At 33.3% G+C, this 16911-nt stretch overlaps 2 protein-coding genes across 6 annotated transcripts; one reads left to right on the plus strand and one right to left on the minus strand.

The window, feature by feature from the left end:
• The first annotated feature begins 1210 nt into the window (after window positions 1-1210).
• LOC105178296 (F-box protein FBW2) lies at window positions 1211-3872 on the plus strand. 3 transcript variants are annotated; one of them, XM_011101746.3, is made up of 3 exons: window positions 1211-1488; window positions 2316-2639; window positions 3044-3872. In XM_011101746.3, exons 2-3 carry the CDS (start codon window positions 2332-2334, stop codon window positions 3693-3695), a joined length of 960 nt encoding a protein of 319 aa, XP_011100048.1. In that variant the 5' UTR covers window positions 1211-1488; window positions 2316-2331; the 3' UTR covers window positions 3696-3872. The 3 variants fall into 3 exon arrangements, with proteins under 3 accessions (XP_011100048.1, XP_011100049.1, XP_088740543.1); XM_011101747.3 differs by lacking the exon at window positions 1211-1488 and adding an exon at window positions 1498-1652; XM_088884417.1 differs by lacking the exon at window positions 1211-1488 and adding an exon at window positions 1679-1779.
• Window positions 3873-8789: 4917 nt separating this feature from the next.
• LOC105178295 (ATP synthase subunit B) lies at window positions 8790-16547 on the minus strand. 3 transcript variants are annotated; one of them, XM_011101744.3, is made up of 14 exons: window positions 16335-16547; window positions 15534-15599; window positions 15393-15438; window positions 14045-14163; window positions 13269-13370; window positions 12824-12892; window positions 12640-12743; window positions 12440-12521; window positions 11376-11468; window positions 11116-11180; window positions 10270-10282; window positions 10085-10165; window positions 9861-9969; window positions 8790-9203 (listed from the first exon to the last, which is right to left on the minus strand). In XM_011101744.3, the coding sequence occupies exons 1-14, from the start codon at window positions 16452-16454 to the stop codon at window positions 9109-9111; spliced, it is 1164 nt and encodes a 387-aa protein (XP_011100046.1). In that variant the 5' UTR covers window positions 16455-16547; the 3' UTR covers window positions 8790-9108. The 3 variants fall into 3 exon arrangements, 2 of the variants coding, with proteins under 2 accessions (XP_011100046.1, XP_020554592.1); XR_002288300.2 differs by lacking the exon at window positions 10270-10282; XM_020698933.2 differs by lacking the exon at window positions 11376-11468.
• Between the last annotated feature and the right edge of the window lie 364 nt (window positions 16548-16911).

The raw sequence follows: 16911 nt of genomic DNA on the forward strand, positions 1-16911 counted from the left end.
AGAAAAATATTTATTTAACTTGCAATAAGTGATAAATCAATTGAAATTAAATATAAATTTTTATTTAATTTTTTTACTAGTATCAACAAATTTATAATTTTTAAGTAATTAAAAGATCCATTTCTTACACGAGAAAGCAAATGTCATTCTATTAAATATAATATTTGTAATCATAAATAATTTATGTGTAATTATACCAAATCTTAAAAGAAACAGCATAATTATCCCTTTTCTTCTTTTATTTTTTTATTTTCAAGTGTTTCTGCATTGTATTGGAAACGTGACTAATCCTATTTGAGGTGGTAGCAATAAGATTAAATGCTTATATACGTTCGAGTTGATTTCTATTTGTAAGTGTTCTTAATCTATATTGGAGATGAGAGGACACTAATTTTGTTCAAGTACAAGTATTTGAATTTTTTGCCTCGTATTTTAGAGTGTATTTGGATTTGAACGGAGAATTTAAAGAAAATATTTCAAATAATTCTATTTAAAAAGAATTTGAAATACATTCATATTTATTAAAATTTAATTAAAAATTAAAACGAAAGGATTTTAAATATTTTTTCATTTAACATTATTCAAATATATTCAGAGAATTTATTATGAAGGATTTAAAATAAATGATTTTAAACTCTTCAACCCGAATGCAATCTTAATGAACTGTATTGAGTTTCAAATTTTATAAAAAAAAAAAGTTTGAATTTGATTTTCAGGACCTGACTCTACACAAAATATGATAAAAAAAAGTTGCAAGACATAAGATTTACGTTATTTGGAGAATCTTGACGCAGATGGCGCCTTAAAATGAACTTACACTAGAATCATTTTAGTTGTGTTACAGCGTATTATCATCCATCAACATTATGAAAATATAATTTTCTCTCTAAAAAACGAAAAGAAAATGTCACGACTATGTTTGAATTTGCGATAGTTCAATTTAAATGTAATATTAAAAAGACTATCATGCAATTAATATATTAAATATCGAATAATTTAATTTATTATATTTTTTGAAGTTTTGATACGAAACTGATAGTTCTTTAATGTCCGGAAAACAAAAAAGAATTGAAATAATTTGTCTCATCACCTCAAGAAAGAGACTGAAAAGCAGAATATAAATATATATATATATATATATATAGAGAGAGAGAGAGAGAGAGAGAGAGAGAGGAAGAATCTTGATATTGCAATCTTGATATGTGTTTTTCTCATCACAGTGAAAACTGAAAACTAAAACACATAAGACACAGGATACGATATTGCTTTTGCTTCTCTCCTTGTTTTCTTCTGTTACCTTTTTCACTTTTGTTTACTCACAGTCACACACATACATACATACACACACTCTCTCTCTCTCTCAGAGGCAGGGGCAGAGAGAGAAAGTCATGAGCAGCAGGGGGCGAGTGAATTCTCCAGGACCCTTCATTCCAGGCGGATAAACCGGTGTGCTTTCACAGATCCACGAGTGCTAGAAAAAGGGCTTAGGTAATTTTCTCTGATATGAATCTGCTGCTCTTCCTTTTGTTGTTTTGGCCCCAGATGAGATGACTCACTCTAAAGATACACATCTTTTTTTCCCCCACTGCATTTCCATCTGTCGGTTTTGTTCCTTTAGCTGGTGCAAATTCCTTGTGAAATGAGCTACCTTGGTCTCTCTCTCTCTCTCTCTCTCTCTCTCTCTCTCTCTCTCACTCACACACACACGCACACGCACACAGTGTATCTGCAAATTTGGTTTCTTGAATGGTTTGGTGCCTGCCCTCTGTGTGTGTTGTGGTACTATTGTTTCTTTTTGCCCTTTTCTGTGTGTGATAAAGATTGTCAAGATTTCTGCTTTTTATCTGATGTGTGGCTTGGCTTATAGCTGTTCTTTTTTTGCTACCTGGCTATGGCTGATCTATACATTTCTGGAAAATTTTGGTTATATAATGATGTGGGCCCATCTCATTCTAGCTGTTCTTGCTCCTAATTTGCTGTAAATCTCTCAAGTTTCTCTTATCTGAGTGCTTTTTCTACTGAAATTATACCATAAAAAGTGTGCCCTTTTGGTTAGCTTGTATTCACATTCACAATGAGGAGATGTGTTTGTCCTTGATACTTATCTTGTTTTTTGCAAATATTTGCTTCATTTTCTTATGGAATTGATTTCTTCTCTTCTGATAGCATTCAATTGGGGCTTTTGAATTGGAAAAAAAAAAAATGCTTTCTTTCTCATTTGAATGGGGTTTCTTGAAATCCATGTGAACTGTAATTCTTGATTTTATTAAGTCATCTTGTTCTACACTTCTAAATTTTGTATCCCATATTGGCAGGGTAAAAATCTAGTAAATGGAGGAGTGCAGCGATTTTCGAAAATGGGATGAATTAATACCAGATGCACTCGGGCTAATATTCAAGAATCTTTCTTTACGCGAGGTGCTGACCGTAGTACCAAGAGTTTGCAAATCATGGGGTAAAGCAGTTAAGGGGCCTTATTGCTGGCAAGAAATAGACATTGAGGAATGGAGCAGGAACAGCAAGCCTGAAGACGTCGACAGAATGGTTCAGTTGCTGATCACAAGAAGCTGCGGTTCACTACGGAAACTCTCTGTTTCTGGTCTCGCCGGCGACCAAAGCATTTTGTTCATAGCAAATCAGTAAGTATTACGTCGTAACGGTGATTTTCGATGTTTGCTCAGCTTTCCATCACTTTCTATAATTTAACGTATTTGGGATATGATGAGAAGAAAAATGCTTCTAGAGCAATATAATAGGCTGGTGAAAGGATCACGGTTTTAATCATCGTTTATTGGGGCTTTGATGCATGAGTAGACTACATCTGTGTGGGCTTTGGTAGTTCTGTTTTTCTTTCCCTTTCTGGAATCGAAATTAAATCTTCAGATAATTGAGACTTCTTGTGTTACTTGCATAAGTTTGATCTTTATAACTAAACCATGGAAAAGGGATTGATAGACGTAGGACAAATACCTCCAAAATTTGGCCATTTGGGGACATTCTTGTGTTTTGTCATTGTTCTTATATGATTCATCTTGGTTGCAAGTGCTCAATCTCTACGAACTTTGCGACTGCCAAGAAGTGAAATAAATGATTCGATAATGGGAAAGGCTGCTGGAATGCTATCGACCATCACGTTTCTCGATTTGAGCTACTGCATCAACATAGGGGCTCAAGCCCTCGAAGCGATAGGGAAACACTGTAAATCTCTCACCACTTTGCGGCGAATAATGCACCCACTGGAGGTGATCAACAAGCTTTCCCAGGATGACGAAGCCCTCGCCATAGCCACTACAATGCCTCGGCTCAAGCATCTTGAGATCGCCTACTTGCTTGTTGACACATCCAGTATCATTGAGATCCTCAAAAACTGCATACATCTCGAGCTGCTAGACGTTCGAGGGTGTTGGAATGTGAATCTGGATGAGAAGTTTGTGAAACGGTTTCCTAAGCTAAAGGTGGTCGGACCCCTCGTCTTCGATTGTTACGACATGAATGGCTGGGACAATTGCTCCGACTACTCGGGCTCCTCTGGTTACCTGGCGTGGGACTTTGTTGCGGGAGATATGGATGACGATGATCCCGAGATGCTGGATGATTTCTGGGAAGACGAGCATCCCATCGAGGATGTCGAAATGTGGTTTTACGACGATGTCAATGTTGTAGATGCTGGTTACGATTGGCCTCAATCTCCTTAAAGGTATGGATTGTCATAGTTTTCATCATATTTAAGTGTAAGTTTGCAAGCTTTCCCAGGTATAAAATATGTATGGAGCTTTGCTGTGTAAGAATCCCAACTGTTTATGTTTCGAATGGCTCGCTAACGTATTATTCGCTACGAATGGAATAAGAAACAGTTGTCGATTCCTGCTTAATTCAGTTATCATCAATGCTGGTGGAATTGGCATTTGGATATTGCAGTTTGCAGGCAAGAAAACTGTGATTTTCACTTGCATTTATCATGTTATTGCAACATGGGAGAAGAATGTAAGGAAAAGAACCGAGAGGGGAAAGGGATTTTCTTTAGTATTTGGACAAGAAGAGAAGGTGAGGATGGGAACGTGGGGAAACATTGTACAGATGATTTTGCTTTAACCTGCAAAACTTTTTTCTTCTTCATAACTACATCTAATTCTGAGCTATAATATACCGACATTTTAAAAAATCACTCAAGTGCAGTATCGGACAAGTATCGGACATACAGCACCAACATACATGCAAAACACACCATATAAATAATAATAATAATAATAAAATACTTTCCTATTCTTTCTGTTAAATAAAACAATCTATCTCCTTAAAGGGAGTGGTGTAGTGCACTTGCCCCTACTGTCATTATACATAATTTTTAAAAATAAAATGTTATTTTCTATATAAATATATACAATTTATTAATATTTAAAATAATATAAAAATACTTATTAAAACATAAGATTCTTATATATATATAATTATATGTAATACATACTATTTTTATAATATACTAATAGTCCAGGCACGCGTGATATAGGAATAAATAAAAAAAAATTAACAATAAAAATATTAATTTATATTAATTAGTGTGTTTAAATTATATGTTTGGTCAATGTTAATACATATATAGCATCAAGTGAAACAAAATAAAAGGAAAAAGAAAAGGATCAAAATATATATACAAATATCATCCAAATAAATATGTGATTCTCTATACATAAATCTAAATATTTACAATAAGACAAATATAAATGTTGCTAACAAAATTATACAATCTTTTCCTTTCATCTGCATTGAAAGAAAAATTAAATATTAAACATTATAATGTTACAAATTTGTATACTAAAATCTACTTACATAATAATAGAATTACCTATAAATTTACTTGCTCGCATACTTGTATTCACAGATATTCATACATCATTTTTGATAATGGTGGTTGAAATATTGTATGTAATTGTGTCTAAAAAAATATATATTATGTAACATAAATATGTTTTCAAAAGAACAAAGTATTTTTTTTTTTTTTCTTTTGAATATCAGAATCACCTCCTCTTATGTGTTTTCTAATAATAAGACCAAAAATATTTATTAGAGAAAGTGGTTTAATCGTAAAGAGGTGTAAAAAAATTGAAAGATCATTACTGAAATAAAGTATTTTCATTCAAATTGATTCGCCGTGTTTGTAACTAAAATTGAAAACTTTTAGAAGGAAAATTAAAGAATCACATGAAAGAATCGGTATGGCTGGGAACACGGTAGATGCGTGAAATAAAAAAATTATTTAAAATGGTTCAAGGGGGTGTTTTCTTTGAAATTCTCAAGCGTTTAGTGTTTGTCAAAAGCATAATAATAAACATATATAAATGTTGGATAAATGGCTTGAGTATGATATAAAAAAAATATATAGAAACAAAATATGAAACTTTACCTTCTTGTTTTTTAGGAATAAATATATCAAAGAACTATTGCTAAATAGAACAAAGAACAAGAAGAAAAATAACTTCAAACTAACACTATTGATTAGCGCTTTTGGAATTTTTATATTCTAACTTGAATCCAATTCAATATAGAACAAAAAGGAGAACATTTTTGGAGAGAAAAGAGAGCAAATTTCGTGGCTTAAGTGCTGGTTATACATGATATGTGTGTAGTTTTGTATATTACATACAATTGAATTCAAAATTCAATAATTACAAAGTTTGTCTCCAAGGTGACCTATACACATACATGCATATAACTTCCAACCATGATGAAATAACCACTCCATTATGTTCATCATAGTGAGGAGTTTCAACTACTTCTTAACTTGCTCCAAACCCCTCAAATGGGTTTGGACTTCAAGTATGAATCGTGCTTGATTTAATCAAATTAAATTAAGCCCAACCAAATCATTATAGCCCAACTAAGTCCAAAGATTCATTTAATCAGATTAAATATATTTAAACACAAACTCTAATTAACTGATCAAATCAATTAATTAAGTCAAACCAAATAAATCCAATTAATTTAAAGGTGTTAAGCCTAAAATTAATTAATCCAATTAATTAATTCTTCAGCCATCCATCAAATGGATTATTAAATAAATGATCCAATCATTTATATATTCTCTTTGAATTAATTTAATCCAATTAAATTAATTCATTTTTTCTCGAATTAATTCCACAAATTTCATAGTGATTTGTGTGTGACTCTTTAGGTTCACCCTCAGCTAAACTTTGGCATTGTCTCCAACACAAATAATTAATTAAATATTATTTAGTTAATCATTTTCAATTAACCATTAATCGAACGTCCCTCAAATGGGCTTGGACTTCAAATATGAACATGGCTTGATTTAATCAAATTAAATTAAGTTCAACCAAAGTTCATCGAACAATAATTAATTAAATTAATTATAGCCCAACTAAGTCCAAAAATTCATCTAATCCAATTAAATAAATCTAAGCCAAAACCCTAATTAACTGATCCAATCAATTAATTAAGCTAAACCAAATAAATTAATCCAATTAATTTAAAGGTATTAAAGCTCAAAATTAATTAATTAAATTAATTAATTCTTGAGCCATCCATCAAATGGATTATTAAATAAATGATACAACCATTTATATATTCTTCTTGAATTAATTTAACCCAATTAAATTTTTCGTTTCTTTTTTAATTAATTCCACCAATTCCATGATGATTTGTGTGCGACTCTTTAGGTTCACCATCAACTAGACTTGGGCATTGTGTCCAATACAAATAATTAATTAAATCTAATTTAATTAATCATTAATCAAAAATGACCGTCATCATGGGTGGTCGCCTAATAACAGTCCATGACACTAGACATTAGGTGAATGTTGGCGTGAACATTTAGGCTCTCGAATTCCATACAGATATGGTCCTTCCATCAACCATCTCTTGGCTTTAGTCTAAAGCATGAAATTGGGCAGCGGTTCCCATCCTGGACCAGACAACTATACTGAATACTTGAGATGTGTTTACTCTATCGATCGAAAAAGAAAACCATTTTCTATTCGATCAATCGCTATGGCCATAGACTTAAAAAGTCTAAATCATCTCAGAGTGCATAGGAGATATATCTATCATATACTGGACGGATTCTATCTTGAAATCCACCGTTCTCGCTACATAATCCAACTACACTGGACAAGACTTATAATGACCATATCGAAAATACAACCATCTCTCTCCAAATTCAAGATATAGCCATCATATGCATGCGACTACCGTGATTCCTCAAGTCCAAGGACTAATCCTGTACTATTGGAGCCCGAAAATCAAGTCATACCGACCAAACCTCCAAGATTTCCATATAACAATTCCCACGAGTTAGTTCAATCAGTTAGCAACCTTGTCAACTAATCCACTAAAATTAGATAGATGTCCCATGTCTGTCGCCAATGAGACACGACACTCATCCAATGATGCAATACTTAGTGTAAGTCTCTATAGGACACTCGATGCCCAATCTCAAGATCCTCGACTTGGAACATTTCAGACCAACCCTCAAAAGTTGGTTTCTTAGTTGTCATCCAAATGCGCAGCCCAACTACATAGGTTATTCAATTAGTTTGTGGGCATTTGTTGTGACGTTGAAACACAAACACAAATAGTAAGCACAACAAATACATGGTGCCATAGATGAATGCAAACTACATTTATCAAGATAATATCACATTCATAAAGATTGTTGAATGATTCCCACTACCCTCATCGCCAACCCTCGCCTTCCCACCCCCATCGTAGTCGTCGACCCTCTCCTATCTCTATATATAATAATTTTAGTTATATATATAAATATATTATACATATAACATTTGTAATTAAAATTTATATAAATATATAATTTTATATCTGGAGCATTGATTCGAATTAAAGAAAATCTAGATTATTGATCTTGTTAATTGAATTTTTGACCTTAAATTCAATCAAATCCAACTACTCTTAAACAAGGTGATAAAGGTAATTTTATAATTAAAAATTAAAAAAATAAAGAAAAAGCTCTGAATTATACGAAAATCACTTGAGGGGGTAAGTCGCTTTACTTTAAAAAAGATAGGAAGATAAATTAATATTTTTTTTATAAGGGTAATTTGCTCATTTGCAATATCATAAAAAGTAACTTGCATTAAACCCCTTTAAGTAGAATAATTATAAAGTATTAAATAGATTTTAGTTCCCCTGATATTTACTTCCAGTTAATAAATAGATCCCTCCATTAATTAAAAAATTCACTAAAAGAACTGAATGAAAATTGATATTTATCTTCGATTGACTTATTATTGATCTATTGTAGGTCAAATAAATTTTTTCGACTAAACTATCCTTATAACAATGAAAAATGTACCTCCTCACATGCATTAACATCTAAGGGATAATTTAGTTATAAAAATTTGACTTGCAATCAATCAGAAATAAACCAATCGAAATTAAATATAGATTTTTATCCCTTTTTTTTTAATAAATATCAACAAATTCGATGAATTTTAATTAACATACACTTATTTGATTAGACGGAAGCAAGCCTCAAGAGTACATACTAGATGTACTTTTCCAAACCATAGGGGAGTGTAATTACACCAAATCATGGAAGGAGAGTGTAAATATCCCTTGTTCTAACGAGTCTATTATAATTTCATAAAAAAAGTTAATCATCAACAATCAATACATTAATATAACTAAAACAATGAAACCGCATAATACAGCGGTTTAATCAAAATGTCAATATTCAATCAATTCATCAATATAACTAAAAACAATGAAACAAATTAAAATAAACTAATATAAAGTAGGACAAATACCAACATATCTGACAGAACTTATGGAAACTCTTAATCATTAAACTAAAAAATCATGGGTCTTGATCATTCTATCCTCAAACAGTTCAATATATTCAGAATTCCGTTGCATGTTTTAACTAGATTCTGCAACTTTTCTGCCAAAATATTCTATTACCAACATATTTAAGTAATAACTGATATACCATAAATGGCCTGGAGGAGGGTAGCAAGAACAGGACATGCCTGAGAGACCAAGACTACCCTTTTGCGTATTAATGTCAAAAACCACTGGAGTTTGTTCTAACCTGAAACCAACACCATTACAAGTCTGCCATGAAAGTACAACTTACTAGGCTTGTGAAAATGCTGCTCGATATCGAGCTTCGTCTTCTATCACTGGTGGTATATGCCATGTTCCGAGGGAAGGACCATATGTCTTCCCACCTGAAGGATTTAAAACCACAAGTAGTTTGCTTTATTGAGAAAACACATTAATAGGGTGTTTCAATGAGCTTATAGACTTTTAAAAAACATCTTATAACATGTTTTAGAACTTATAAGATGTTGCTAAGTGTTTGATAAACTTTTTAGAAAATGAACTTATAAGATCAAAAACAAAATGTTAGGAGATTCTAAATAGCTCTATGAAAAGGTGAGTAGTTTCAAATCTATTTTACATATTTAACAAGTTAGTTCAATTTTCTTCATATTAGTCAGATATTTGCCATTAGGAACATACATAAGCACCATGCTCTTATTTCATCCAAAAACTTCAATTCCTTATTTCTAAAATAAGGTCTAAAATCTTTTCTAAATTTGTTTTATCCAACAAGAGTTGAAACTCAGCTCAAGCTCGATGCTATCAATTAAAAAATAATAAAAGCATGTGTGAAAAAGATCAAGAAAATCAGGTTCAACTTGTGCAATGTTAAAGACAAAATGAAACACGATTTCCAACTGGACAAGAAATTCAAACCAAGCTTGAAGATTATGTAACTCGATAACTTGACTTGATTTGTTTACACCCTTAATTAAGACGTTGATTGACCAAAGAGCAGTATGGCTTATTTGTGAATCTAAGTTCAGCAGGTAATATCGTACCTTCGCTTGTAGCTTCTTCACATCTTTTCTGGTACTTCATAGACAGTTCAGGATCCAATGCTTTCAACAAACCATCATATTTTTCCTCTGCTTCAGTTATAAATTTTGCCTACAGAAAAATAAAAAAGATTAACCAATTATATCCATTGGTACTACCAATAAAATGAGTTGCAAATTTAGAATGTTTTCCTCTCACAAGCGCACCTACACCAGTCAATACTCACCAACATGATTGGTGCTGCGGAAGGTCCGTAATACTTGACAAACATGCGCAGAATGTTGAAGTTATTCTCAACCACATCATCCTATCAAAAACATAAAATCAAACAGAATCTACACAAAGAAAAACCAAGCGATTCCCTAAAAAGGAAGGAAAAAAAGAAATGAAATGTAGAGAAGAGAGACTCACCTCGTAATCGAACCTGTGGAGTCAATTGGCATTCCATCCGTGAAGTATTTAGGTTATGATTCTCACATGCATAATGAATGAAAACCCTCTTACTTTATGTCTGGATTGAAGGATTTAAAGCTAAGGATTTAAAATCCAAATAATAAATCCACCATAGTTGTTTGGCTAATTTTATATTACAAAGGATTTCAAATCTTCCCATTCTCTGTTTCAGCTATATTTAGTAGCATTACAATGTATTTCAACTCCATCTTACATGAACAAGTTTAAAATCATTTCTCCAAATCCTCCTCCAATCCATATGAACCTTATATATCTAAACGAATTATATAGACTATGTATTTATTAGAAAGAATAAAAACTCATAGGAGAAAATAGCCACGAAAACAAGGTAAAAAAATTCTGAAGTAGGTGAGTTAAAGTGGCCACTGCTACTTGGTCTGATATTATGAGTGGAAGGAGGTATGTATCATGAATTTGATACAATAGTGAAGACGAGTGCATGGGGTTAATCTTAAAGTCATGGCCTATATGTAATGAAGGATAAACTACAGTAAGATTAAATGAAACAGAGGACCAGAGAGCCTTGATATTTCATTTGAACAAAGTAGAGGTCTAAATGGACCTAGAACTAACAAATGTCGAATATTTTCCCAAATATCCAGAGTTGTGCAAGAAGACTATGCATTTCTCAGAATGTTCCTGATTTCAATTTCACTTCATGACTACAAATTAATAGAGAATCTATAAAGATTCCAAAACAGATAAGTGGTAATTTATAGTGCAACCAGCTTTTGTAATGAAGGACGGACAAACATTTCAGTAGTTAAGAGAAAAATAACTCACAGGTCGTCCGATACTTCCACGAGCAATTCTGAGACAGACAGAAATTCCATGTGCAATTCATTTACCTTCAAAACAGCTTCAAAAAAAATATTCCAGCGAAATATACAATGTCACACAGAAATACATTAATTTTTTGTTCAAAGCAATAGAATTAATTCACTGCCAAACAATTGCACCGTTTTATTATTCTGTTTTCCTTCTACAGTACATAGAAATATTTAGAGATACTTTGGAAGAAAGAAGATAATAGCATGATATACCTTCTCCCCTCTTAGTTGATAGAGTAGAAGGTTCATAATGCGATAATCAAAGGACTTCAGATGGATAGCCCTTGTCGCATCTTTGATGGATATCTATGCAAAGTATCTCTAGTCAGAATCAGCCAAGTAAAGCACTGGTTGATTTAAAAAAAATAAAATAAATCACTGCATATTTTCCCAGCGTTCAAATCAAAAGGGTTTCATGGAAATTCAATGCCAAAAATTATCGTGCCTAGCAAGCTTATCCTTAACCAAATAACTTCCTTCCATGTATACACATCATAGGTTAAAACGTACATGTTCATATATTGTTTCACGAAGCATGTGAAGTAATACTTAGGTGATCCGTAGGTGAAATGTGCTGCATATTTATTGCTTAAGGGACTCCACTATATTTCATACACAATACAAATGAAAAATGACCTTGGACCTCGACACCTGCTGATCCATATGGATCAAAGAATTTTGCATGAATTGAGGTCAGAGCAGTGGGCTAATTATTTCTCCTGCAACTGCACTTTCGTATCTTGAAGCAACAAGCTTCAAATGGCATACAGAAAGAAGCCATCTGGGATTCTCTCTAAAATAAGTCAGAGGAAGTGGGAGATGATACCATAGACAATTGAGAAGCCAAGGAGTTTGTGCAAAATGAAAATGTGATCCCATCATTTTCATGGGAGATGATTAGAATTTGATTCATGTCCGACCATCAAAATGGAAGATTACCTCAAGGGAATAGGTCCGATCAAAGTTTCACTGCTGTGACACAGTTTCAAATTTTAACCCAACAAGTTATAAACTCGAAAAAGCTACTGAGCATTCTCAGAAGACAAGTGCAGATGCAGTACTTGTATAAGTTTTTTAGTAATCCACTATTCTTTTACCAAGGAATGTTTTCTTTCTATAACCTATACATCAACTTGGACAATAACTAGGAGCTATGTATACGAATATGGAAGTATTAAAGCTTTCTCACAGTAAGAAATTTTTAGTTGATAATTACATTTCGGATTGGAGGCAAATGAATACATTTGGTACAAGGGGCAAGGTTTATTGAGGCATACCTCCTTGTTGCTCACCAGTGCAGAGCATAGCTCTCTTTCCAAAGCCCAATATTCTTCTCCACATCTTAACTCTTCTTCAATCCTTATTACATACAAAGAATGTTAAAAAGCAAACAATTTAGAAGCCACGTTCAAGGTAAGTTTTCCTGTAAAGATAAGAAAGCAGAAATGGCAAATACATGACAAATGAAATGCTAAACCTTTCTGTCAAAAGCCCTTGACGTTCTAGTACAATGAGGAGTGGTCTAAAGGGATCCTTCCGGAACATTCTTACAGATTTTGCACCAAGCTTTGAATCAACATCCTGAACTTCAGTAAAATATAAGAGGGTGAACCAAATATTCCTTGTAAACTTGGAAGAAGTGTGGTAAGGATTTCTACTACCTCGAAATCTTTACTGAAAACTGGAACGCTACTAGGCAACTGCAGTAGTTTCTCATTAAAACCATCCAACTGCATCACCAGAAATTCAAGACACCAAAATGAAGTTCATGTAGTAGCTTATCATCCATCTCTTCAAGTATCCAAGGACAATGAGGGAAGCTACAGTTTCGGAAACAATTTTATGCAAAAAGAGTGCACATAATATGTTGTCACTGCCACCAATTTTCTTGTTGAAAATAAAGCAGAAGGAAAGAGAGTAACATGCATATAGAGTGAAGTAGTAGAACAGCATGTGTCATTTCATTCCACCAGCTTGAGAACTATTTCCTTTATCAAAAATCAAAGAGAAAAGGAATTACAGTTATTGCTACGAGTTCCCCATATGACAAAATCTCTTCAATTTCTTACTGATCAGCAATAAAAACTATGTCTTAGGACAAATCACCTGATAAATATAACTTTCTGTGAAAGAAAGTATAGGTAGGTAGCTGAAAATTGATCGTGGCTGACTTGCTTCCATGTTGTGAAACATAAAATATGACCTGCACTGGCAATTTAAACAAGGAAATATCAACGTCACTGAAGATTTTTCTGGACAAAGTTTTTCCAACCAAGATAAGGACTTGTATAAATTTATGGTGGACTTGGTCATTATCACATCCAATAATGGTAATTACAAGGTTTGCTATTCATTACAACCTTGTCAAGGCTTCTGCACACAACTCATTGTATTACCAGTTGAACATACAGTGAATGATATCTTTTCCCTCGGGCAGAGATAAGTGGACAGTTTCACAAGTAATTAGGACCTTGACAGTCATACATGCCCAACATCAAATATCAAATGCCATAATTCAATTAGTTCCAATTAATATATGAAATAAAGCAAGCAACTTAATGCCAAATTGGTCATCTTCTAGTCAGTGATGTCTATAATTGGTTTCATATCTTCTACTGTCTAACTTATAAATCAAAAAGGCAGTGACCATCCATTAGGACCACTGATCTACCACGAGTCCCAAACAATAAGCATCACAACATTATCAAGATGAAGATCAACCCCCACCCCCCAACCCCAAAAATAATTGTTAACAACAAATTCTTGTGCTAATTTGGTTTTAAGTGGCATGTAGCTAAAAAAAAAGCACAAAAATTGCTAGAGAAGCAGATAGCTCGCATATTGAATATCAACCATCAACCATTCATGTTTATACTTCTTACAAAATCCTCCAAAGTTGAATTTGAACGCATCATTGAATCCATCCCAACCATAGCATCATCGAGAGGATCCAGATCTGGTTCAGGATAAAGTTGTGCAGCATTTCCAACCATGCTGCAACCTGCAAAATTTCAGCTTTCAGAACAATAACATCACATACTTAATATACTAATGTTGCATGTTAAAGATGAATCGTGATACATCAGCACTCTCAACATCCAGATCTGGCTATGAATGGACCAAAACCATGGCTCATATTTAGATAACATTTCACATTCAAGAATTTCAGAATTTGCTTTAGTTTCTGAGAATCCATTTATTCAGAATTCAGATCGGGATCCAAAGAACAACCATGCATGAGTGAATACGGATTTGGGTCTTTCTTCAATCAAGGAATTAAATTCACACTTCTACCTGCAGCATGGATCCAATGGATGGTTAGATCCTTTCACCCGGTGCTCCAATAAATATATCAGAGAAGATGAAGAATACTCAGGAACAGGATTCTTAACCCCTGACATGGAAAAAAGAGGAAACCATGTATTTGGAGCAAGCGTGATGAGTAGAAGAGTCATCTGATTTGAGGATAGAATTTAGTGAAATCCAGGATTATTTTGAGAGTTCCACTTAATTGGTTGAGCGAGGCGCTACCTCCATTCAGCAGTATCAGAGGTTTAATGCTGATTGCATGCAAGCTGAACCATTCATATATAAGATTGGGTTAATCAGAAGTTTTGTGCATTTTATGGCTAAGACACCTATTAAAGGTGTAATGGTCTAACATAATTGCATCGTTTTGGCAAAACAACTAATATCCAAGGAGGTCTATCTGCTGTTTGTACTGTTAATATATTGAACTTCAAAATTGCAGAAGGTATCATGAGAAGGGTTTGATGAAGGTATCCCTTCATAAACTGAAGTACAGAATCTTACATTGTAGAATAAATAACTTGTTTTTTGGATAACAAATTTTTTCTCATTTTCTTTGACTATGGATTTAGCATCTCTCAAATAATTCTAATCAATCCCTGATCGACCTATCAATCCTTAGATTGTGCCTGAATTCGCCTTTCGGGTTCCTCTAACAGAGAGCCAATCGATTGCTTGCCAGTTGCGAGCTGCTCTTTCTATCTCATAAAAATGTAGTGTGAAAGCATTTAAATGAAGTTTCGTAATTCTTTTATCACATCTTGCAGGCACATTTATGCATGTAGCAGTTAGCTTAACAATTTTTTAGAGAAAATGTCAAAATAAATACGGAAAAGGAAATATATTCAGTCTAGGAGAGAAACAAACAGAATAACCGCAATAAGCTCAGCTGTACAAAATCGATCACTATTTAATATATACCTTTGGCTTCAAACGGTAATGCACCATCAATGAATAAACTCGATATCTAGCAGGGGAAAAGACAGAAATACATCAGATGCTTATTCTAGCAATCTTGAAACTACAAAAAACTGAAAGCAGGGTAAACAACACTTGGCAAACCTTTGACATGTGCTTAGAGATCAACTCACATTTGGAGGTAATGTCAAGCTCACCGCAGTGTTGCATCTTCAGCACATCGTTGGCAAAACAGAGAAAGAAATAAGTATCATAAGAAGAAAATAAGCAAGCTCAAAATTTTCATATAACGAGAATTAAAGGGCCACACCATTTAAGCAAATCAAGAACTAAATACGAATGGAACAACAGAACAGGAATACACGTGAAACAAAAGGCCAAATTTTGAATTTCGATTACTTAATTCTTTTACATGAGAACTGATATGTAACTCCACTCCTATGACTCACTCTGCAAATGCATAACGAAGCACTTACTGTTTGAACCATGGTACAATACACATGCCACCTCATGCTTACGGACGCATTTCCGACGAGGGCAGCTGTTAGATATATTAAATATCTACCGCCAAAAATCAAGTTCTAAATTCTTAAGGCCATCAATTTATAAAGAAGAGTTCGACTTGCTAGGTTTCAGAAAAAAATATCTCTTCCGCATGACAGCACGTACAAGAAATATACTCTCTACTAATTCAATAGTAGAGATGGATAGTGATGCCCAAGTCCAACCATGGTAGAGCTGAAACCAAAATGCTTATATGGAAATCTTGAACTCCCCCTTTTCTTAATCTCCCCAACCCCCCTCCCCCTTTCCGAAACAAGAACTAAAAAAGAAAATCTTCAATGTGACAGAAACGGATAACTCAATAAACGTAACTCGACATGATTTTTATCATCATCACTAATAAAATGTGTGTGAGAGGATAGAAAACTATAAGTTTCTTACTAAAAGGAAGGTGAAATCGGCGAGAAAGCGTTCGGAATCGGGATTGGCATCGGAAATTCCGACGGAATGCAGCAAATGTATTGTCCTCTGTACCTGTTCCAGCTTCTCTAGCCCTTCCATTTTACAGTTGGAAGCGGGGAGAGAGTGAGAGAGAGAGAAAGAGAGAGAGAGAGCACACTGCGGCTAAGTAAGAGACAACTGAAAGAGAACAAACAACGTTTAAAGAACTTGTTCTCTCTTTGTACTTAAAAACTGATTTTCCCTTTTCTTTTTTTTGATAAATTACAAACCAATTTTCACAAAATTTGATATAATTATAAATATTTTTTTATAATTTAAAAAATTATAAATATATTTTTAAATTTAATGAAATTATGTTATTTTTTAATGAATGTATAAAATTATCAATTTTCCTCTAAAAATTCGTTTGATTCAATTAAGAGAAAACGGAAAGTAAAAGGGGAAGTGAGATTGACAAGGCAAGGGAACGAAAAAAATAATAATTTTACTTCAAATTATTTGTACGATTGAAAAAAGAGTAAATTTAAATAATTTTTATTTTTTTTGTACGAGAAAA

Source organism: Sesamum indicum, linkage group LG9 (genome assembly GCF_026168435.1).
Source record: "Sesamum indicum cultivar Baizhima isolate 11 linkage group LG9, ASM2616843v1, whole genome shotgun sequence".
Classification (NCBI taxonomy): domain Eukaryota; kingdom Viridiplantae; phylum Streptophyta; class Magnoliopsida; order Lamiales; family Pedaliaceae; genus Sesamum; species Sesamum indicum.

What these genes read in the sequence shown, in the direction of transcription:
- LOC105178295 (XM_011101744.3), bottom strand. Translation starts at nt 16,454, where the DNA reads ATGGAAGGGCTAGAGAAGCTGGAACAGGTACAGAGGACAATACATTTG. An exon ending in ATCAACTAAGAGGGGAGAAG is followed by an intron (nt 11,181 to 11,375) that starts GTATATCATGCT and finishes GCTGTTTTGAAG; the next exon opens with GTAAATGAATTGCACATGGA. An exon ending in TGAAGAAGCTACAAGCGAAG is followed by an intron (nt 9,204 to 9,860) that starts GTACGATATTAC and finishes TAAATCCTTCAG; the next exon opens with GTGGGAAGACATATGGTCCT.
- LOC105178296 (XM_011101746.3), top strand. Translation starts at nt 2,332, where the DNA reads ATGGAGGAGTGCAGCGATTTTCGAAAATGGGATGAATTAATACCAGAT. An exon ending in ATTTTGTTCATAGCAAATCA is followed by an intron (nt 2,640 to 3,043) that starts GTAAGTATTACG and finishes CTTGGTTGCAAG; the next exon opens with TGCTCAATCTCTACGAACTT.